This window comes from Anarrhichthys ocellatus, unplaced genomic scaffold (assembly GCF_004355925.1).
Source record: "Anarrhichthys ocellatus isolate YVR2014 unplaced genomic scaffold, GSC_Weel_1.0 scaffold10, whole genome shotgun sequence".
NCBI classification, from domain to species: Eukaryota; Metazoa; Chordata; class Actinopteri; order Perciformes; family Anarhichadidae; genus Anarrhichthys; species Anarrhichthys ocellatus.
In genome coordinates this window covers 10,279,723-10,302,574 of record NW_022280040.1, presented here as the reverse complement: position 1 = coordinate 10,302,574, position 22,852 = coordinate 10,279,723, and the positions used below count along the sequence as shown (strand labels likewise).

General features: G+C 46.0%; 1 protein-coding gene across 1 annotated transcript in view; it reads right to left on the bottom strand.

The window, feature by feature from the left end:
* The window catches only part of LOC116384975 (cadherin-6-like), a 53,542-nt gene that overhangs the window by 21,775 nt on the left and 8,915 nt on the right, over positions 1 to 22,852 (bottom strand). The window contains exons 2-4 of the mRNA XM_031850105.1: positions 11,747 to 12,132; positions 2,709 to 3,003; positions 422 to 541 (exon numbers count right to left, since the gene is read on the bottom strand). Coding sequence (XP_031705965.1) covers positions 422 to 541; positions 2,709 to 3,003; positions 11,747 to 11,983 — 652 coding nt within the window. The 5' untranslated portion in view covers positions 11,984 to 12,132. The remainder of the gene's footprint in view (positions 1 to 421; positions 542 to 2,708; positions 3,004 to 11,746; positions 12,133 to 22,852) is intronic.

Sequence of the window (22,852 nt, the reverse complement as noted above, 5' to 3'; positions counted from 1 at the left end):
TCTTTTGCTTATGAAGGACTAACACTGAGTCATGGTTTTCACTTTTGATGTTTAGAACACTTTTCTGCAGTGAAAGATCTCAACACTGCGGAAATCTCAACTTTATCATTATGTTGCCTGTAATGAAGTCCTAAAAAAACTTGTTTTTCTCAAAAGAAGTGACAAAACAGGATTATTCTAACTTGATCCCAATGAAAATCAATTAATTTCATGTGTTTTATCGAATTTAGTTTCACTTGATTCTCTTAAAACGCTGCTCGTTTCTTCAGGACGCAGACAATCATTTCTAGAAAGTCCTTGAAGAAAAAGGTTACTTTCTCTGTTGACATCACACTTCCTACGCTAGAAAGGAGAAGCAGCACGATGGAGGCATGAACACAAAGCACAACACATACAGCTGCACGTTGAACTCGTCACTGACCGGTTTCTGGGTCCACAGAGAAGTACGGCTGCCCCTCCAGGATGCTGTACACCACCCTGGCGCTGTTACCGTACGTGGCGTCGTCTGCGTCTGTGGCTGTCACTTGAATTACAGAGGTGCCTGTTGGGGAAGGGGGGGGGGGGGGGTGGAGATGCATGACAATGATTTAGATCTACTCTTCAATACTGCTGAAAATGGCCTGCTGGATAATTGGTCAAGCTGATGTACCTTCTGATGAGGTGTCGGATCGCTCGTGCAGAATGTGACTGATCATTTCTGTCCCTTTGCATTACCCAAACCAATCTTTATCCTCGGCCACTTATAGCCGTATACATGATTGATTTTCGCGGCTAATCGATAAGTCGTAATGTATTTTTCTAAGTATATCTCTCTCTCTAAGCATACAAGCGGCACCGATACCGGCTCTCTGCAAACCCCAAGAAGCCTATTAATGTATCCACAGATCTGGAGTGTCTGAGGAGCCAAATATCTGATAGCAGGCGGACGACTGTGATCCATTTTCTCTTCCAGAGAGGCTGAAGCCCCATTTCAGTGGAACAAAGGGAAACGGTTAGCCAAGTGCTACCTCCCAAATGGCGCCTCGCGGGGCCAAGTGGTGCCTCATTACATGCAGAAGAAAATTAATTGAGTAGAAATATTTAATGGCAAAAGTGGTATAAATATAGAATCGTGCGATACAATGGGTTAACGACCCCACGAAACTTCTCTAATTCGATGTCAGCTATGATCTGTAAGGGGTGAGAGGAGAGTTTCCCCCCCCCTTTAAAAATCAATGTCATCTGTATGGATGGAGGATATGTGCGAAATCGTAAGACCAGAAAGCAGCAAGAGAAAGCCCACGGCTGTCTGATTTGGTGTAAGTGACAGTTCGGGAGGGTTCCTGAGCAAGTTCACCGAACCTTGATCACTAATACCTTTAACTAGGGAATTAGACTCAAAGAGGCTTTTCTGACACGGCGGCTTTTCGAAAATATCACTGATCCACATCAGCCATCTCATCGCCGACTTTAAGCTTTTGAGAAAAGAATATTCTGACAAAACAAGTCAGGAATAATCACAGTTTTTGTGCAGAGGTGGGTGGGGGGGGGGGGACTAAATTACGTCGACTGTAATCGTTCAGTTGTCAAAGGAGGGGCGCGTCAAAGTCGTCGCAGCCCGAGAGTCCGAGAGAAGAATGTCAGAGCCGTGACACTGTAATAACACTCAAAGTGTTTGTCACAATTAAAGGGGCAGCCTCGTGACGACGCATTCACTCGTGAACACATGCTCTGCCAAGCGGTGACATCACACCTCGGTTGTTGCCATGGGCACCCGTGCTGCCCTTAGATAAGTGCTGGCCTCTCTCTCTCAGGGTTTGCTGAACCGAGTGACAACTCTGTCACATGTCCGGGCCGCAAGACCGATGTCCCTCAGTCCCTGAAAGCTCCGCAGAACCGAGAGTTCAAACCATGTTTTCATGCAAGTATTGATTAGGGCCATTTTTATATTGTTTATCTGTATTCATGAGGCCACTGTGCACTTTTAGACTAAGCAGAAGTGCACGGTGAATTAAAGTTGAATTTGGTGCCGAATGATAACACGAAAAACAGCGAACGGTGCCGTCTGAGAAACTGGCTCTGCAGACGTGGAATCTGCAATTACTCACTGTGAAGACGCAGCTGAAGGAGCTGGTAATTCAATTAAATACTGTTTTAATAAATACAATACTGTATTTGAAAGATAATCTGCAGCAGTGCTGAAATCGTCACACAGTGCTTTACCTTGTTTATTCTCTCGTCATGAAAGAGCTCCTAGTCTCATTTAATTAGCCGGGCCCTCTTTGTTGAGTCTGCATCGTTATTATGATTGATAAAGTCCCATTGATCCAGGACGACTGGCATTTCATAACGTCTCTATCCGATTTGAATCATAAGCCTTTTAATCCAGCCACTGACACACACACACACACACACACACACACACACACACACACACACACACACCTTCAGCTGTGTAAACACTTAATTATTGTGTGTTTCATGATCAATAAACATGGTTTAACATACTAAATACAACTCTCTTAGCCTTCTGTGCACACAAAACCTATTATCATTTTGCTGTGTATGTAATTATTGTTACTATTTAATTGCTAATCTGTCTTTAATCTATTAACTCATTAAATAATGTCCCTATATAATATCTCAGGGGTGGGGGAAGGCTGTATGTTGTATACATTCAACGTGAAGAGTTCATGGACTTATGAGGAATGTTTACGGCAGGAACTCACCGATGTCGGACATTTCGGGGACCCTGGCCATGTACGGGTCCCTGGTGAACCGGGGCTCGTTGTCGTTGATGTCGTGGATCTTGATGACGAACTCGGACTGACCCTCGAGCGCCTCGTTGGTGATGCGGTTGACGGCTTTGGCGTGGAGGATGTAGTAGGCCTTCTCCTCGCGGTCCAGCCTCTTGGTGGCGTGGATGTCCCCCGAATTCTCGTCTATCTTGAAGAGGGACCCCGCTCCCTCCCCTGTGAGGACGTACCTCACGCTTCCGTCTCCTCGATCCGAATCAGAGTGAAGCTGGTGCAAAAAATATATATAAAATATAATAATGTGGATACCTGCAGCTCCCACACAACAATTTCAAGCAACAGTTTGTGGCATTTTCATTTTAATAAATTTCCACTTTGGAGCTCTCTATTGCTAATTATTATAGCGCAGCAGTGATTCAAACTTGGGCTGATGGAAGCTTTCACATTTGCTTAATGTGCTCTTATGAACACCAAGTGTCAGCTCTCTCTTTGCAGGGAGATATCTCCGAGTTGGCACGAGCAGAAATAGCCAGAGTGCGCAGCAACGTCATCTACACAAAGTCCAAGAAAGAAAGGGAAAAGAACATCACAGCGCTGGCTGCACAGTTTGATTGACAGGTGATCTCTGAGAAGTGCAGAGCGAAGAAAAGAAGACGCAATAAGCACTTTGTACCAAAGATGTCAACAAAATCTAATTTCAAAGTCGAATCACAGTTTTCCACTTAAGTACGTCTGAAACGCCACGCTCATATGAATGATCTGACCAATCTGCCTCGGCAAAGAAACGCCGACAGCTTTGATAAGTGCGTTTGGTGTTATTTAACAGATTCATATCATCTTTAGTAAACTGTCATCCCGATACACATTCGTGGCTTCACCTCGTCTCTGTGAAACTCACATCCTGCCAAGAAGAAAAACACAGAGCCGGAGCGCTTAAAATGCTGCATTCACTGGTTATTGTTACGTGCAGGTTGTCATCGTGCCTTTTTTTGTTTTTTTACTTCTACCGCAGGGCCACGGTGACATTAGCACAGTGCTGTAAAACAGAATGCCGGTGGGTCGAAGCCTGTGAAGTACCAGCATGAGTGCGCGCACGTCCGCCGCCTGCCAATCCCTGATGGATCAGCAACATGACCAACATGCCAGAGGAGCACCAGAGTCCACTTGTCTGTGGAGCTTCTCATTAATATTTGCTCTCTCTCTCTCTCTCTCTCTCTCTCTCTCTCTCTCTCTCTCTCTCTCTCTCTCTCTCTCTCTTTAATTTTTTTCCTTTTTTTGTTCCTGCATGAACAGCAGCTTAGCATGCGCTGACATTTTAATTCCACCACCAAATCCTCCCCCCCCCCAACATATTTATCTCTGAGAACTCATCAAAAGCTTGTCCAGTCGTGTCCCCTCCCACTGCGTCCCTGCCTACTTCGCGTTTCCCGGTCTTTAATAAGGGACATGGTAATAACAGCAGGGTGGGAGGTGAACGGCAAAAAGGCGGGCACGTGTTTGCAAAGTACAAACCGAGGCAAACGCCATTTGAACGTTCACTAGCACGTGATTCCGGAGTCCGTGGATGACACCTCGAGTGAGCCGGCGCGTTTGATTGCGACGGTTTGAATGCATGTTTTCCTTTGAGCGCGAGATGTTGCCGTGCGTACATGCGTTCTTGGCTCTGCCGGCGGACAGACTGAGGGGGGATATTGTGCGTTGCAGCTGGGTCACGTGGGAGCACATTGCAAAGTCTCCCTTCTCATCATATATTAAAAAGCTTTTCATCCCAGGTGCTGGGGAGCTTTACTAATTCATGCTGTTATATCACGGTAAAGCTGGCACATGTGAGAAGAACAGCTTTGTGGATTAGCATCTTTAACACTATTTTGTTCGCCTGCTTGAATGCTGGTAAAAATGACTGTTTTCATTCCTTTCTCTGTCTGTCTAACCAAGCCAGCCGAGTGTGTTGCAGAATTTCAGCATTTTTCGGATTAGGATCTAGAGCGGAGCACTGTTTCATTAACCCACTTGAAGTCTGGTCAAAACAATCCTCTTTCTTTTCTGTCTAACCAAGCCAACCAAGGAGAACATCCTGCAGAATTGTATTTGTTTTCTATTCTGCTTTACAGTACGTGCTTCCAACAGAGACTCAGTTGGCTGAAAACAATCCACTTCAACATTATTATCTTTCTCCCGCTGCTATAGCTGCAATGTCCTTTTCTATGATTGTCTATCAAGCCGCCTATCTCTGCCGGCACGACAATTCAGTTAATAACCGTTGAGTCCTCTCCTTTCGGCTGAGATGCGAGATAGACGGTGTGACTGTGTCGACTGTCATTTCTATGGAAACAGAAAGATCTTGTGGTTCTGAAGAGTTCCTCCTCACACCCCCTGAAGGATATTTCAAGGCAGCTGAGAGTATCGAACTCCAGCGCCTGCTGCAGTGACCTCGTCCCTCCCAGCTGCTGAGGTGAATTTACTGCAGCCCTTCCACTCAAATTAAGAGGAAAAAAAAACCTCTCCCGGAAATCAATGTGGCAGGCCAACGTGCATTCACAATGGCCCTTTGATCAATTTATATCGGAAATACAATTAAACTGTCACGGGGGGGGGGAGAAAAGAAAGCCACATGTGCATTCAGTATGGTCACCAAGAAGCTCTGGCACATCAATAGCTCGCCTCTTCTCCTTTGCCCTCCTGTGGTAGCAAATCGTAAAAAGAGGCAGAGAACATGACGCGATGTTCATTAACACGGGGACTTTTGGTCTTTTTGTAAAGGAAGAGGACACTGCAAAACATCTCCATCTTATTAAGTCATTCTGTCTAGAATAGTGGCCGAAAAGCCTTATTTTCTTACAGGAATAGTTTGACATATTGGGAAATGTGCGTATAAGCTAAATATAAGGCTCCAACCAGCAGCTACTTAGCTTAGCTTAGCATTAAACTATAGTGTTTGTAAGGATGAAACAAAAAGATACAACATGTTAATAAGTGAGTGTTACACTCTTAGAAATAAAGGTGCTAATTGGATCCATAGAGGGTTCTTCGGCTTGTCCTCATAGGAGAACCCTTTTTGGTTCCTGGTAGAACCCTTTGTAAAGGCTACTACAGGAACCCTTTCAGTGGGTTCTACCAAGGAACCAACATAAAGGGTTACACCTTGAACCATATCGTGAACACAAGAACCCAATACCGAAAATATTTGTATATTCCAAGGTTTTCATGTAGAACCCTTATGGGTCGGGGCTGACGTGGTGCAGCAGTTTTTGGGGCTGTGTGGGCTTAACACATGCTTTCAACAACCCTTGAAGAACTCTCCCCTGCCCTACAAAGAGACCCTGAACAACTCTTTCTTCAATAAAAGGGTTCTTCAGAAGCAAATTATTCTGGGAAGAACCTCAGCCCTTCAGGAAGAACCTGCTTGGGACCTTTATTTCTAGTACAGGGAGGTGCTGGTAGTCTGATTTTGTGACCTTTAGAGACGGCTAAGCTCACTGGTTATACTCTTTATGCTAACCTAAGCTAACAGGCAGCTTGTGGTAGCCTCAAACTTACTGTACAGACACCAGAGTGATATCAATCTTTTCAACTCACTAAAGCCTATTTACCAAAATGTCAAACTATTCCCTTTCCTCCTTCAAAACAAGTGAAACAGTCAGCCGTTGCAGAGGCACAATATTTCAAACTGTTTGCAACAGAAAGTGACTTTTTTCTAAAAATCTGTGTCTTTATCTTGAGTGGCAAAAGATCAAGGGAAGTTGCGCCACTCAATCTCAGATTTGTATTGTGAATCAACGGTGAAGCGAACTATTGAGGCTGTACTTAAACCCTCATATCATCAATGACATGCTATATATGTTGAAACCCTTCCACTCAATTAGCCTTCTCTGCAGAGTGATACCATGCAATTTCCAATGGTTGGCATTTTTTCCACTCTAGAAGCTTTTTTTGCTTCATCTTCCAGTTTGAAGTGGGCTGAGAAGTGAAGTGGTACTCATCAGACATCTGTGTGTGAGAACTTAGAAACGAGCTGTCTTTGTTTGTGAAATTAATCAGCTTCAAGTGCAGCAAATGTTAGCGCAGACTCGATCTGGCCACCATTTGTGCATCACTCGAGTTAGGCCAAAAAGATGGCTCTGGAAATGGGCTGCTTAGGGCAATTAGCCAGTTAGCCTTTAAGGCCTTGTGTCCTGGCCTGTAGAGAACTGGCTGCCTTCTATGTAGCCAGATGGTAGCCTCAGACTGTGCACAAAAATAGCCTATCAAATGTCTGTTGATGTGTAAACGTGAGATATGTGGTCAGAGCTGCAGAGACTTAAAGGTGAAAATGTCAGTTAACATATATTTCTCTCTTGTGGACATCTGACATCTTTGGTTTTGTGTCCCATGCATAATATCCAGCATGTTACGAGCATTTCCGTTACGAGCATTTCTCAACAGTTTGTATTCACTTTGCTGCAGGGCCGGAGCCTGAGCGGTTGGTTCTGGGTATTTGTGTGATTTTAACAGCCTGAATAGTTGTTCACAGTGTACAATGACGCACAGACTGCACATGGTGACCTTTTAAGGCTGATACTGCTATTCATTTCAGACTCACAATTTAATTTGACATTATAACACAGAAAAAAAGTGTTTTCTGAGAACGTTTTTCTTTAATTGTGTTGTAAAATTATTTCAACTAGTTTCAAATCTAAAACAACCTGCATTTTGCATTACCCATCATTTTTGTGAGGTATAGATATTGTATAGATATACATATATAAAAAAATTGATAGTTTTTGGAAAATCCTCAAGGAAAGTTGATCACAGATGGAAAGAAGCTGAAACATCAACCGTGTGTCAGAAGACTTTTGCTATTTTCAAGAAAATTTTGAAAGATAATGTTTATGTGACGTTGGGATTTTTTGGTGTGCAGCTTAAAAATTAATAAACTAAATAATGTTTTATTTAAAAAGGCTTTTTAAAAATTGCTAAGACCATTGTTTAGAATTATAAAAAATAAAGAAAATATGATTAAACGAGTATTAAAGAATATATAATATTCCCGAAACTTTTACTTATTTTGTCAAACAAATATTCAGGGGTTGTGTATCTAAAATCCCGGCCACAGCCTTACTTTGCTGTCATATCTATTTGCCCCTCAATTAAATAAAACTTGATCAACTGACTACTTGATTGCAGAGACAAAGCCAGAATGTTTCATGATAGAAAATCAATTAATCTCACACTGAGAACACCAACAGGTGTTTGAAACAGCAGTAGGCAGGTGATAGCACGGAAATAATTGCGAAAGCGATGCGACGACGTCGTCGTATCTCGCTCAGACATCGCTTCGCCCCTGCGATGTTGTCAGACAGATGTTTTGCCGGGCCTCGTCGCCGCATGACCTCATCACACCCTTTCCACCGCCGCTCACGGTGCGAAAGGAGAACAGCGTAATTGAAGTCGCCCCCTCCCCCGGCGCACAAGCGGGAACTTATCGCCTAATCAACAAACACTGCCAATGTGTGCTCCAGGTCGCCGCAGGGATCGCCATGGCTCGGGTACAGCCAAGCCTTTGCCATATTGCAAACTCCTTGCCTCTTTGCCAAGGTGAGCAGCTGGTAATGGGGGGGGGGGGCATGAACAGAGACCAAAAATCCCTCCAACCCCCGACAAACAAACACAAACAAACTAAATCCCTGCACCTTTCCACTCTGCTGCCGTAAGATGCTTGAGTCCTTCCCCCGGGTCGCCTCAACCGCTGAGTCATGCAGGACTGGGAAGAATATTATGTCTGTGTTCATCTGTCCTTTTTCTCTTTCCTCTGATTTCCAGCCCATTACTGGAGGCTAGTGTTGCAGACGTGTGTGTGTGTGTGTGTGTGCTTGTTCACGTACAGAGAGCATTGCTCACTTGCTAGGGACCGTGTTGAGGAGTCTACCCAGCAGACCCAGAACCACTGGGGCCTATCAGGGGCTGTAAATACTTTATGAGATATGATAGTACAGCACAAACACTCCTAAACCACAGGCCATTAACTATTTTCAGTGGATATGTGCCCTTTGGTAAAGGAAGAAATAATGAAATAAACAAACATTCTCTTCCCCCAGTGACAGCCCGGGCCCTGCGAGGCCTGTATGCAGCTCGCCTGCTAATGAGAGGCAATGTGCGATTTCCCTCCTGCAGGAAAAAAGAAATCATTGGCCAATACAGCAAGATGAGCAAGATTAGCAGCCAACCAGCTCCACAACAAGCCGGCACCAGAGTCCCCCGTTTCCCCCTTCATCTCCATCGCTTCCCTTAATTCCTTCCTGTTCCGACTGCTTTTGTTACGCTTGTTCAGGAAAGATTAAACTTTCATTTGTTTGCACTTCACAACTCGATAAAGCTGCCGTGAAAATAATGAAAGGAAGAAAAAAAAAAAAACAGGTGGGGGGGGTATTTGGATTGAGTTTACCAAATAACTGGAGACGGGATGTTGTAATTCAAGTGTAGTTTCATCATTCTATCTTTTACTGTGTGTCAAGAGCTGCTCCCTTGTTTATAATAACCTGCAATTGTGTTATTTCCAATTCGTTTTTTTCACCACAAACAGTGCTGTGTTCTCCGGTTGCCATGATGCCGCTTTGCAATGACAAAAGCTTTTCCTTTTGTGCTTCTGCCGGAGTTTTGTCTTCTTTCTTTTCTTCAGAACCCGGCACATTGTGGGAACGTGGCGTCCACCTGGCGATACAGGTGGTTATTCTCCACGTTTGAGGCACGTGTTCCAACTCAAACAGCCATTCATTCCGTTCAGGGCGCCATTCATTGCTTGCACTTTATCAAGCAATTAACAAACAGTAATTGCAATCAGATAAACTCCACGCACTGCGATGCGATGTGACAACTGGCTAGTGAGCTGACAATGAGGAGAAGATCCCAGCTGCATGTACTTGTGGGGGGTGACGGGGGGGACGGGGGGGTGCAACGAGCGCTTGGAGCCATGATTAAGTGTGGCGCTGGAAGGGTTGATGCCTTAATAGCATCTTCAGGAGATGGGCTCTCAGGCCAAAGCCTCTGGCTCTCTAAGTGTACAACACTCAGATAATCCATTCTTCTTTTGCTATTAGTCATTTTACAAGCTAAAAGGACGAGTGGCACATCAATCACCACTCTCTGAAGCCAAAGTGGTTTGATCGTGCTCGGTACTTACTTTTGATCTTCATTCACTCTGTGTGTGTTGTTGGTTTTTTTGTTGGTTCATTTCAACTTTTTTTTTTTTTTGTTCTGGCTCGTATTTGCCCGTGTTGTAATCCTTTTAACTGAGAGTCGACCCTGCACTCCGGGAGGACGTATGTTGCAGAATCTCATTTGGCTGGATGACTCTATCCTCCGTGGACGCACGATAGGAATGCAAAGCACCGGGGCCCATTCAACCGCTCGCACAAAACAGCCTTTCTTCCTCCTCAGCCGTCCTGACCTTGCCACGACGCCTCACAATCTCCTCAATTACAGTAGGTTTGGAAGAGGAGACTGATATCTTGACTTCCGCTCCGCTGCATGTAAAGCAAGCATTATTTGGCCCGTCTTCTTGTACACCCCCCACCCCAATGTTATCTGGGTCGACGTTGTGTTTTCATTTTGTTGAACAAATAATACCTTGGGAGGAAGTCGCGTTTGACTGTAGGGCGAGACGGCCTGCTTTAGGACGGCTTGATGTGAGCGGAATAGACGTCGTGCAAGCGGCCACAGAGCTGACGGTAGGCACAAAATACATCGGACAGCCAGCAGCCAACAAAGCCTGAGGATGGAAGTCTGATATATGAGCATCAGCCGATCGGAGAATCCCGTCATGTCGACTCTCCGTTGATGGGGGGGGGTTATGGTACTCTCAGAGACAGTAAGACACACTCGTAGGCAGGATGTTATTTATTTTGAAGCATCTCATTAAGAGCAGATCTCCGAGTCTGTAACGGACGATCGTGTTATCTAGAAAGTCATTATGCTGCAAAGAAAAGACACAGCCCGTAGTAAGCTTTATTCCCCCTCTGTAGTGCTATTATAGAAAATGAACTTTTTCAAAATAGTTGCATCACAAATTCAGATTTTTGTGTGACTGTAAAATGCAAATAAAGCAATATCTGGTGAAATTTGCATTCATTTCGATTGATGGATGGGGAGGATGTATCTTCATGAATATGTATTGACAAGGCAGACCATAATGAGACTTCTTTTATTTTTTATGCACAAAAAATGGCAACTTTTTAAATGTCGGCGTGTGAAAAGTTCAAGATGTGTCGTGTGGACAGTGGCTTCGGGGAAAACAAATCCCAGAACATTAAGCAAACGCTACACATGGAGGAAAATACACAGACTGAGAGAGAGAGGGACTGCAGGAGACGGAAAGCTGTAGATTTGATGCACCAGCTACCAACTTATTTGTTGTTTGTGAGACGGACGTGACGAAGGAGGCTCTCGGCGAGACTGTCAACCACCGCAGACTGTCCTCGGAGCGTCAGCGTCTGCAGCCTTAAGTTGTGGTTGTGACTTTTTCTTTACAACCAATGTGATCATCATTAAATTGTGTACTTGCGAAAACAAATATTTATCGTCTCTCAATGTTTGCTTTCAAAGTGTTTCAAATGTTAAGTTCTATCAAAAGGAGCCCTGCAAGAAATCAGCTTAAAAAAAAAGCCAAAACATTTCAATCAGGAAGTGATTTGATCAAAGAATAAACAAACACGATTACCAATCTGACCAGACCAACGTCTCTCTGCAGACTCTTTGATTCCCAGCCCTTCTGTGGTTAGAAGACGACAGTGTGACAAGACATACAAAGAAAGCTGACTGATCACACATGTTTGACATGTGTTTTAAGGGTTATTGGTGTGCGGTCCTTTCATATTGTCACTATCCATCTCCTTATGTTTGATTATTGTGTGTAAATTTGGTGTCAGATGAGCTGATCTGAGGGTGGACTCGATGGTCTCATGGAGCTGCTGTGTAATCACTGGTATAACACGGCATGTAGGTGAATGTGTGTGTGCAGAGTAAAGTATGCTCTTTACCTTCCCGACATACTGGTTGTCTGACCCCATGTACTCCTCCAGCAGAAAGAACTGGTTCCACATCCAACCTCGCTTGGAGCGCCGGAGCGGCACTCCGTTGGCGTCTTGTCCCGTCAGCCCCGCGGACCCCCTCCGCCCCCCTGTAGTCCTCCGCAGGGCCCTGAGCCCGTGCCCCTGAGAGCTGAGGCTGGCCACGGCCCACAGCACCATCAATACGCAGACTTTCCTTCTATCCATGGCCACACCACCACAGCCTTCCGTCTTCTCCCCCACTCAGTGGTCCGCGTCCCGGTGGTTTTTGGTCAGAGTATCGGATCAGTCCACATGCTGTAATCTACTGAAGCAGGAAAGGCTCCCCGGACTCACATGGGGCGGAAAAACGGCACCTGGAACATTTACAGAGAAAAACAGAGTGTCAATACTGGGAGGAGAGGCGCTTGTTTTCTTTCCTAACCCATGGTCAAAACCAACTCAGTGGAGTTTCAGGCTTTCTGAAGATGCAGTATTTATTAAATGGAGTTCAGTGCACATGGGGAGTGAAAAAGAACAAAAAACACTCCTTGAGATGTTTCTCTAAAGATGTGCTTTGTGTATTAAAACCATCTATACAGTCGATGGAAGCATACACATTGATAACAATAAGTAAACCATGAACAAACACCGTAAACGAGGAATGAATACAGTAAAAGACAAACCACAGAACAGCGAGACTGGTTAAATAAAATCAATTGACCAAAGTTAATTTCAAATCCTTCACGTTGTCCTTTCTCCCGTTCCTGTGCCATCCTGTGAATCTTGACATTTTCTCTCTCTCGTTTTCTGAAATTAAACAAGTTTCCACTTTCCACACACTGCAATTATATATCTGAGGTGACCTTTGACCTATGGCATCACTTGATAAAGCCTGCACCAAAATCCAAGAAAAACGCACAAATTATTTAATAAAAGCATTAAATCAAGATGTGCGATGTTTGGCTGATTATGAAAAACACATCAAACAATTATTATGCCTGCTATCCTTTTGTCTCCCGGGGTGAAGGTGGCGCTCTACGGCTTCGCTTCGTCGCTCGGTGCTCGCTGTGTCTTCTCTCCCTGCGGGGAGGGGAGGACCTCCCTGATCCCTGCGCGACTGTCAACCGGGGTGCGATGATTGCACCTCACCTGACGCGTCTTGAAACATCATCCGTGCATGCTTGTTCACCCCTTCTTGTTTACCCTATGCGTTTACCATGCTTTGTGGGCGTGTCTTTTTTTGGGCCGTGTCATCATCGATACAGCCAATGTGTTTATTCAATTCTTTACTGAAGCACAGAGTTCATCATACCCTCTTAATTTGATGCATTAAACTTGAAAAGCAGATATGCAGACAGATAAAATGCAAGCGCTGGAGAGCAGATCTGAAATCTGTCACACACACACATCCACACAAACACAAGCCCTGATATACATGCATGTGCACACGCGTACAGTATGATGACTGTCAGTCATCTGATTGATTGGCAGCCTGACCTGATAAATATCAGATTAGGAATATTACACACCGGTGTATTGGCTCACATGTTGTACAGCATGTGTAAATGTACTTTATCTGCATTAAGCCCCTGAATCAACATCTAATAGAGTACAAGGCTCAACGCAGAGCGGCCCTTTCTATCTTTTTGAACAATCTGCTTTGGCACACTTTGTTATCAGACCCAGCAGAACGCCGATGGAGACCCTGGGCAATGTCAACCCCAGTTTATTACCTTAAGATCAGTGTAAAGATACTGAACAAAATGACTGTTTGCAAACCACAGAGACGGGGAACTGATGTGAGCAGTGGGATATGTCCGCTCTCCGCCTCTCAATCACTTCTCCCACCCATCTCCTCTCTCTCTCTTTTTATCCTCTTGTCCGCCGTCTTCTCAAAGGCCGATGCAGAATGCGCTGGCAAATGTGTGAAGGGAACGGAACAAGAGGAACAGAGCAGTGGAGGAGGAGAAGGAGGGGTAGAAAAGAATGAGAATGAAGGCCATGTATTCTGCTTTTGTTCCCATTATTCCTCCCCGGCTGGCCGATATCCAGGCCGCCACTGTTCCATCGGCTGGGGTTTTGGTAGGAGGGGTTATCAGGGGGTCCGCTGGGGAGCGTCTGCAACGTTCCTCCGTATCGCACGTTCTCAGAAGGCTGGTTGGGAAAGGGGGGGTGCAGTCTAGCCCCAATGTATGTGCAAGTCTGGTCGACCCTTCCTGGCACAGTGTGTTGGGGGAATGAAAAAAAGGGTGTCTTTTGGAACATGAATTAAGTACCCTGACCTGCATGAGGAGTGGAGTCAGACACACTGAAGGGAGCGAGGGAAATGGAGCGAGAGAAGAGGAAGTGAGAGGAAAAGGTGCCGGCTTAGGGGAGTGGAAGCAGCAGTCCTGTCACAATACCACAAATCTGTCTAAGTTTAGTATCTGAAAAACACGATACAGTAGAAATAAAGAAAAACCATCAAGCGGTGTCACAGAACAACCACGGAGCTTTTTACAAACAGATGTCTCACCATCGACTGGGAAAGCTGTCGGCCGGGTGTCTTTGTGGGCTCGATGAACAAAATACAGTAACTGCATATTTCACTCACTGCGCCAGTCTGTCAAGCTGTTTGCGGTTCAAAAACACGACGGAGGGTTTGATACGGCGGATAGTCTTTGTCTCCGTCTTGTTCTGGCAGGGGTTCACAAAGACAGTTTTTACCATCTTGTTTGCGTTCACTCAAGCTCGTCCCAAAGTGCACCAATGGCACAGAGTCCACCATCGTGTGAAGATGCTTGTGAAATGTTTTTTTGATTTTTTATGAACAATGCCGTGGTGTACCTCGCTGGTGAAAAGAAGAGAAGTCTCACAATGAGCTGCAGAACAGAGAACTAGTTGTGTAGTAGCATCTCTCTTCTCTTTTGTGTACATTGTTTTCAGGGCTGCAACTAACTGATTTTCTAATGGTTTGCCTTGTTTTGTCAGACAGTTTAGAAATATAAAACAGAGGAAAACAGCAAATTGTTGCTGGAAATAAAGCCATTTTTGATAGACGTCATTTACAATTGTGCACGTCTGAGTTGAGCTCGGATAATCTTGGCCTTGAAAACAAAAAAAGCACACAACTGTCTGCTGTTCGGGTTGCCTTTGTACGGTGGCCCGACAAGGGCAACAAGCGCGCTACGACGGCTCCAATAATTTCCATTAGGGGCAACGTGCTGCAGCTTCAGAAATAGGAACAGAGTGTTTGTTCTCCAAGCGGGAGGAAAAGTGGGGTACAACGTAAAAAGGTACGTATTATTTTTCACATTTGGCCCTTAGTCGTCTAGAATACCATGAAAGAGCAACAAATCAAGCTGTTCCACTTTCTGCAGCACATTCTCTTTTTCCATTTTCATTGGTGATTTTGGAGTTTTGCATGTTTTTGAATTGGCTTGTATTGGGTTGGGTTTTTACGCCCTCGAGATGGGATTCTTTCAGCATTTTCTCCCCTTGACACACTTGCTAAAAAGTTACCCTGAGGACACTAAGGGGCAAACGGGGAGAGAGGTGAGTGAAGGAGAGGTAGAAACGTCCTGTCAGAGCAGCGTCAGCAGTCAGGCCGGGAGACGGGCCCATCCATTACGCTACCTGTCTTCCAGAGGCAGCCAAGGCATGCCCTGCTTTCCCCTTATGAGGCAAATTGCGAGCGGTTGAAGCTGGAGGTTAGGTCCCCTCTTTCTCTTTTCCCAAATGCGTTGCTGTTTATAGCACACACAGCCCCCCCACCCACCCGCCCTACCGTCCTGTCTCCACACCCCCATCCCCCCCCTGCCGCTGTGCCTACTTTGCTTGCATAGGCCTGAGCTGATATGCATTATCGCTGGGCTTTTCGCTGAAAGCCAGTCACTTTGCATGTGTCCTCTGCCGGGCTCAGCATGGCGAGAGGGGTGGGGGGGGTGTGGAGGGAGGACTCCCGGGTCATCGGTGTGTGTGCTGATGGAGGCAGGTGAAAGTGAGATGGACTGTCAGGCTTCTTAATAACGCCCGTAGAGGAATAGTCTCTCACCACTCTCTACTTTCACTAAGCCGCAACTCTCATGGCAGAAGCTCTGTTTCCTATACAAATTTGCTACATGACTGGATGCCCCCCCCCCCCCCCTCTTCCTCATATTATTTCCTTTTTATTTTCCTACCCCAACTCCCAGCGCACTCGACTTCATGAATTTACTTAATTGACGTCGGTGAGGAGCATGTGGGACTTTGAGCTATTGATTTGCTGTAGGCTTCGGCATAGTTGGAAATACCAGTCGGTCTCTGGGGTGGACTCATGAAGCTTTCTACCTCGAGTCCCCCCAGCACTGGGAAGCCGGCCCTTTTCAATAGATTTCTTCATAATGTCACCGTGGAAAGCTAATGCTTTCACTGTATGGAGGGCTCCGCCGTCCCCACGGAGCACTCGCCCCTTGACCACATCTGTCATACCCCGGAAGCCTTATTGTACAAGTCCCTGCCCTGATAATTCTCTTGACAAGGGACCACGACCGGGAGTAAGTCAGCTAAAGCTTTATTTTGCAACGTCAAAAAATGTCACAGCCGGTTAAGAAATGCTGCGGTGCCACATGTAGCCCGGTGGCTACAACAAAATGTCTGCCTCACATTTCTACTGTACGAGAGGGACGTTGGAAGAGAGATGGAGGGAGGCGTACCAATTTAATTCACGACTTGGATCTTATTCGTGACTCCTGTTGGCACCAAGTTAATTACTCAGATTTATAATGACAATATGGACTTATCAACACTGCTAAGAGGACGCGTGATAGGTCACGAAACACCAGCAGTGAGACAATCAGAAACGTTCTTAGCTAATTCCCGGTTTAGCCGCACTAAATTGGATGCGAAAAATATTCCGTTGTAAGCGTCCATCACCGTTTACAGACTTAAGTCCAGGTTGAACTTTGGCCCACCGCAATTGCTGTTGTTGCGCGGCACACAGTTTCATCGCTGATCATTAACGACATTTTCGGCTGCGCTCACTTTCGGGTTTCCCCTTCTGTTTCTTGCCCCGTCGGATTTCATTGCAGCAAATGTCACTTTGTTGCCAGATCTCCGCAATTAACACGATGAGTACAACGTTGCTGAAAGCCAATGGGGGGAAAAAACAAACTGCAAACGCAGGTTGTAATACACTTTGAAAGGAGCGAGGCTGTGTGACCATGACAGGGAAAGTGCCAAAGAAAGAGTGAGCATGTTCTTTTGTTCACAGCCCGTCGCTGGAGGAGCCACAGGTCTCGTCTTTTCCACGATCGCTTTCTCAGGGAGCACTGGCGTCATAATGAAGGTGTGTAATAGAACATGACACCGTAATTATATTCTCCCAGTTAAGAGGCAGTGTTTACAACAAGCACGAGGCTGCCTTTATTTTTCTCCCTCTTCGCACGCGCTCGCTCTCTCTCTTCGTCTCGCCCTCTCGCCTGCCCCGTCTTCGCTTCATATCATGTGCCATTTAATTGCATTAAAAAAAAAAGAAACGCTTGATGAAAAAATGAAAAAAGTAAATTGCTTTAAATTGCCTGTCACAGATTGTGTGGAGTCGCAGTAGAGCAATACGACTCTGTGCACCGCGCTGGGTGCTGGGTAAGCAAGATTAATGTGTCTGCTGCCAATTTTCGAATGCCCCGTGATTCTGCGCTAAAAGAAATGCTTGGGATAACATTTTGAATCAGGACAATTAGCTATTAAATGTATCTATTGGTTTTATCGAGCACGGGGCCACGAGGATAGAGACGGGGCCACGGAGAGGCACACAAATGCATTTGTCAATACATATTGGATCTGGCCAGCTAATGGCCTTTCCACTGCACATGTGCTGTTACACACAATGGGCCCGGGTGGTATTTTAGCCGAATCTAGACTTGGGAGTGACCTCCTAAGAGGAGGCCTACTCTCTGTCTCTCCTCCGTCTACCTCTCCCTACCTCCTCTTCCTGTTTTTCTTTTCCTTTTTCCTAACGAGGGATATGAGCGACACGGCAAAGCACCCTATCGCGCCCGTCGAGCCAAAGACTTTCACAGCAACCTAGAAAGAGCCCCGGGGGTGCAATTAAAAAGTGAGAGAGGAGAATGTCAGCCAGGGCGACGAGCAAAGGAGAAGAGAGGGAGGGAGGGGAGGAGAGGGGAAAGGAGGTTGGTGGTTGTGGTGCCATAGGTATCGTGGTTACAATCCACAAAGGAGACCCTTAAAGGCTGCTAATGTGTGGAGGTGTCAGCAGCAGGTTGTTCCACCATCTCTGCTCTTCTTTGGCCTCCTCTTCCTCACCTCAGACTCAGTTTGTTAAGACGACCCAGACAACTCAGAGGAGGTGTCATTCATTTTTTACTCTGCTTTCAGCTAAATCCCGAGTGTGATTTGGGAAAACCGTGCGCTCGACCCAAATCCGGGGCTCTCCATTTGTCTTATTGCCCATGTGGGTTAGTGGTTCACAACCGAGCTCCCGATGGCAAGCTATCAAAAACAACAAAAAACGTGGGTAACCGGGTGAACTTTTGCTCTGCAGCTGTCTAAGAACACGCCTCGTGTGTCCCTCGTCCTTGCAGCAAGATTGACACAGATGGAAACAGAAAAAAAAAAATCCCTGTCAATACATATCGATCTTTTGTTGAGCTGAGAAAGTGCATCTACACACACTGCCGCATTGTCTTACAAAACAAAACCCCACTCCAACCTGACATACACAGAAGCACACGCCCCACAGATTAAGGCGAGGAAATTGATCACTAACGGGAGATTTCAGACAGATGGGGGATATTACCAAAAAATGAAAAAAAAGAAAAAGAACTGACTTCATCATCATGAAAGACAGGCGAATAAACAGATGAAAATCCCCAGTCAAATTGGAATGCAAAGCTGAACCGGAATTCCTGACTGAATGTCAGCACTGTAGTGCAAAAACACCAGAGTCCTCCAGTCGAAATTAGGATTCAACCTGCGACACTGAAACGGCACCAAGATTTAGTCACCGGTCCTCTAAGTCCCCCTTCTGCTTCTAAATAGCACATTAAGTTTCCCTCCAACACGTGTTGCCGACATACAACAATTATTCCAAACATTAAAGGATGTTATCGGCTGCTAAAATCGATCTACAAACAAAAAACAAAAAGCTTTGGTCTGAAACCCTCACATAGCTGTTAATCAATATCCTGATCATACATGACAGACAGGGATGTGAGGCTGTGACTGACAGTAATCCAAACAAATTAGCTCATACTATCCCTGGCAAAGGGTGTGCCCACAGCATTCATCCCAGTGCACCGCTTCAGAGCTCACTGCAAACACATTACCTTGCCTGGCTGCCCAAATGCATAGCAAATAACCCATATAAATCACACAATCTGGGCCAAGCCAATGAGAGCCCCCCCCCCTTATTTTCCCTGTTTTCTAGTTATTTCCGCCGCGCCATCCTTCAGCACAGCTTGCATCACTCAGTCCGGAGCGCTCGCAAACCGTCGTCTGAGTGGCCCAGTTTAGAACCCACCGAGGGGCTCCTGCAGTAACCTTTCCTCCAGTGCACTTGATTTTATGTCTCCGCAGTCTGAACTAAATTGTGGGTTGCCAGCTCTCCACACAGTGCTCTGTTTTTCAGCTCACTCCCTCTTTCTTTCTCCCTGTTGTCACTTTGACGAAAACAAAGATGGGATTCCATGAACTTCCAGTGTTCATGGCTGTGTTTATCATCGAGCTGCACGGCGATTGAAGAGGACCCTCTCGGCACATTATTTTAAAGGGTCCCTCTTCTCTGAAGTCACTCCAGATTCTCTCAGTATATTAGGGCGGCGTCATTTTGCTCCGACTCTAGTGCCAAATAATGACTTTCAGCCCTGAAATAAACAGCGTCATCATACACAACAGAGACTCTCACTTTTTAGCGTGCAGTTTCTGATTCCACTTCTGAGAATTAATTGACTAAATGGGAGCTTAAAGTCATTATCTCCCCTCGCCAGCTCTCTGATCCCGCGCTAGGGGCTAATAAATGGAGGTTTGATTTCGCTAAATGTCCTCTCGCGAAGATTAATAATGCCTAGTACCCTGGTGGCAAACAGATGTGGTCATTCCCTGTTCGACGGCAGAACAAATGGGCACGAGACATCCTCGCCCATAAAGAGCAAAGAAATAATAGCTTAATGGCATTCATCCGGTGACACTTGAGCAGATGAGACATCCTCGGTTGTTTGCTTCCCTGTGTGTTGGCCGGTGCACATGTTTTGTCACCAGCGGCCGTGTGGTCCAACACAGCTCTCTTGTGAGGGATTGACAATGGCAGACAGAGGGAGGGGGGGGGGGGGGGGGTCTGGCGGCTTCCTGCTTTCCCCACTGGGGCCTTTGTGGTGGTACACTGGTGGTTAGGGGAGCCTCCGTCTCTATGCAAATCACTGTTTGCTTCCCAAGTGTTTGTGTGTGCTGTGCAGTCAAGCACAAGAGTCTGCTTTTTTTCTGTACGTTTAGCCCCGCGCAGGCTGGAGCAAAGAGGCCAGAGCTGCATCAATGCAGGAATAATATTCACATTAAATCTGGTAATTAAAAGCTATTGCTTCCACATCAACAGTGTCATTTACCTCTTAACAACATTGCCCCTACCGCGATATCAGATCACGCCAGCAGCCGACCGTTTTTCAGAATGAATAGTGCGTCTCTGGAAGCAGACGCATTGATTGGACTACACAAAGGTCAAACTTGGCGCAGTGAATTGAAAATCAGTGAAGGAGTTGTGTTCCCACGTTCGTCTCGGCCTCCCCGTTGTGACAATTACATGAGAGGGAACGACGTAGAAGCACATTTCCATTCAGGCGTGTATCGACTGTAACAGCGGGTCAGCAGCGAGACAGCTACAAACACAATTGTCACACAACACTAAATATTGCACGGAGAGAAAAAAAACAACAATGACATCACACACCTAAAATATGGCCCTAATAAAAGGCTGCAGAGACGAAACGTGTCTCCCCCCGCGACTAAGAGTAATGACCTTTCCTACGAGCCCACCATCAAATAACACGGCGACAGTCGGGGGCACCTGTTTTTACATTATTAATACTGGAAGCTCCACACACACTCACAAGCCGGCGACACTAAGGCTTTTGACTGTTCCTCAAATTGGACAGAATTCTCTCAAGCTGCACCCAACTAAAGCCACTGAGGCATTGGAGTGTTAAGGAAGCCATTTGTCACGGGACTTGTGCCGGGGTATCAGCCCGGCCTTGGGATAAAAAAACAAATGAAAATCATACGACTACAATTCAAGAATAAGCCCCTAAATTACTGATGGCATCAGAATTCAAATGCCTCGTATAAATGCATATTTCTTTAGAAATGCTCCTCAAGAAATGAAAGGGGGGGGGGGGATTTGCTGCCATGAGATTTTTGAATGGCCCCCGCAGTATTGCTGTTAAAATAAGGGTCTTTCTGCACTGCTCTCAATCCTAATCACGTCAAAGGGGATCCAGGCGTCCTCTGAGATGAACAACAGACGGCCGTGATCTCCTCTGACCTTAACTGTGACTCATGTTTATTTACCTCGGCTAGTTATCCCTGAGGGACGGCGGACTCATCATTGAAATGAGCGCCGGGATGGGTTGCTTTTTTTTATTGCCACTCCCGGGACAACTCTAATGAACAAAGAAGCCCGATTGATCCGAGTTAGCGTTTGATTCCCGAGCACTGCTGAGACGCACGACTCAATACGCCGGCACGCCGGCGGAGCACCCTTTGAACTTTGCCGTACGCACATCTTGAATCACACTCACCTTTTTCTCATGGCTGGTGTGACTTCCAGCTTATTTGTAATTACTGGCTGAACAACAGGCCATAGGTCACGGAGAGACACTGTAGCCGGCCATACGCGCTCCGGGCCCAGGGGCCAGAGAGTGGGTGGACGTCGGCGCTTGGCACACCGGCAAGTTACCAGAATGGTCGGGAGCAGGAGATTGAATTATTTGGAGACAGGAGACAGCCTTATCGAGCAGCGGCCACATTGCACTGACGTTTTCACCCCAGTTTCTATTTCCCATTTCACACTTGGGCTATCGCCAGATAGGATATGTCCAGCCACCTCGTTTTACCCCCAGATTCTAAATCGCCAGCCACCAATCAAAAGAGGGTATAGTGCGTTATCTATCACCACCCGCGGCACCCTCCCCTCTATCTCCTAACCGTGAGCGCCTCTCCCCCTCCCCCCATCCTCCCCTGTATCACCAGCGCAGCAATGGCATGGTGTTATTACAGATAAACAATCAATACTGCATTAACGTGTCCACCTGGAGTTAAACAGGCAGACGGGGAAAATAATTCAACCCAATGTCATGGGTGGACTTCAAGGAACTAATCGTGCTCATGAGCCTCTCTCTCTCTCTCTCTCTCTCTCTCTGTCTCTCTCTCTATATAATATATATATATATATATATACAATTCAGGCCACTTTCTTTCATTATCCTCAGCCGTCATTTCTTTGTGTTTGAGGTCACCAGATACATTTCTTTTCCTTCCTCTCCTCACTGGTCACAGAATGAAACCCCACTACATTAAAGAAGTAATACCTTACTTTATAGCAAAGGTGACCATGGATATTGGAGAGCAGGGACCCATGCGATCGATTTGGAGCGAGGAATGGAAATTTTAACATGATTCCCGGCCAGACATTTTAACTCGGGAGTATTGGACCCCTACTCTCTTGATGACTGCCTCCAATCCAACTATGCTGCTCCATTTCAACATTCTGATGACGTCTTTATTCAAGGAAGGGGCCAGTGAGCGAGGCGAGCCCTGGTGCCCCGCTGTTGGCTGTGTGGTCCCATTTTGCAAAGCTTGTATGCAGCAAATTTGCATCTACATTCCCAACGCTGCCGTTGGAAAAAAAAAGAAGGGTTTTGTTGTTCAGAACGTCTGTGAAAAAAAATTAAAACAAAGGCTTTCTTATGAGGAGTCCCTGCCTCTCCCTCTCCCAGACTGGAATTAAATACTCCCCATTCCATCCTCATTCATTAGCCCCCACACCCACAGCCCTAACACCGTACAGGGGTATAAAGTACTGCACACACACACACACACACACACACACACACACACACACACACACAC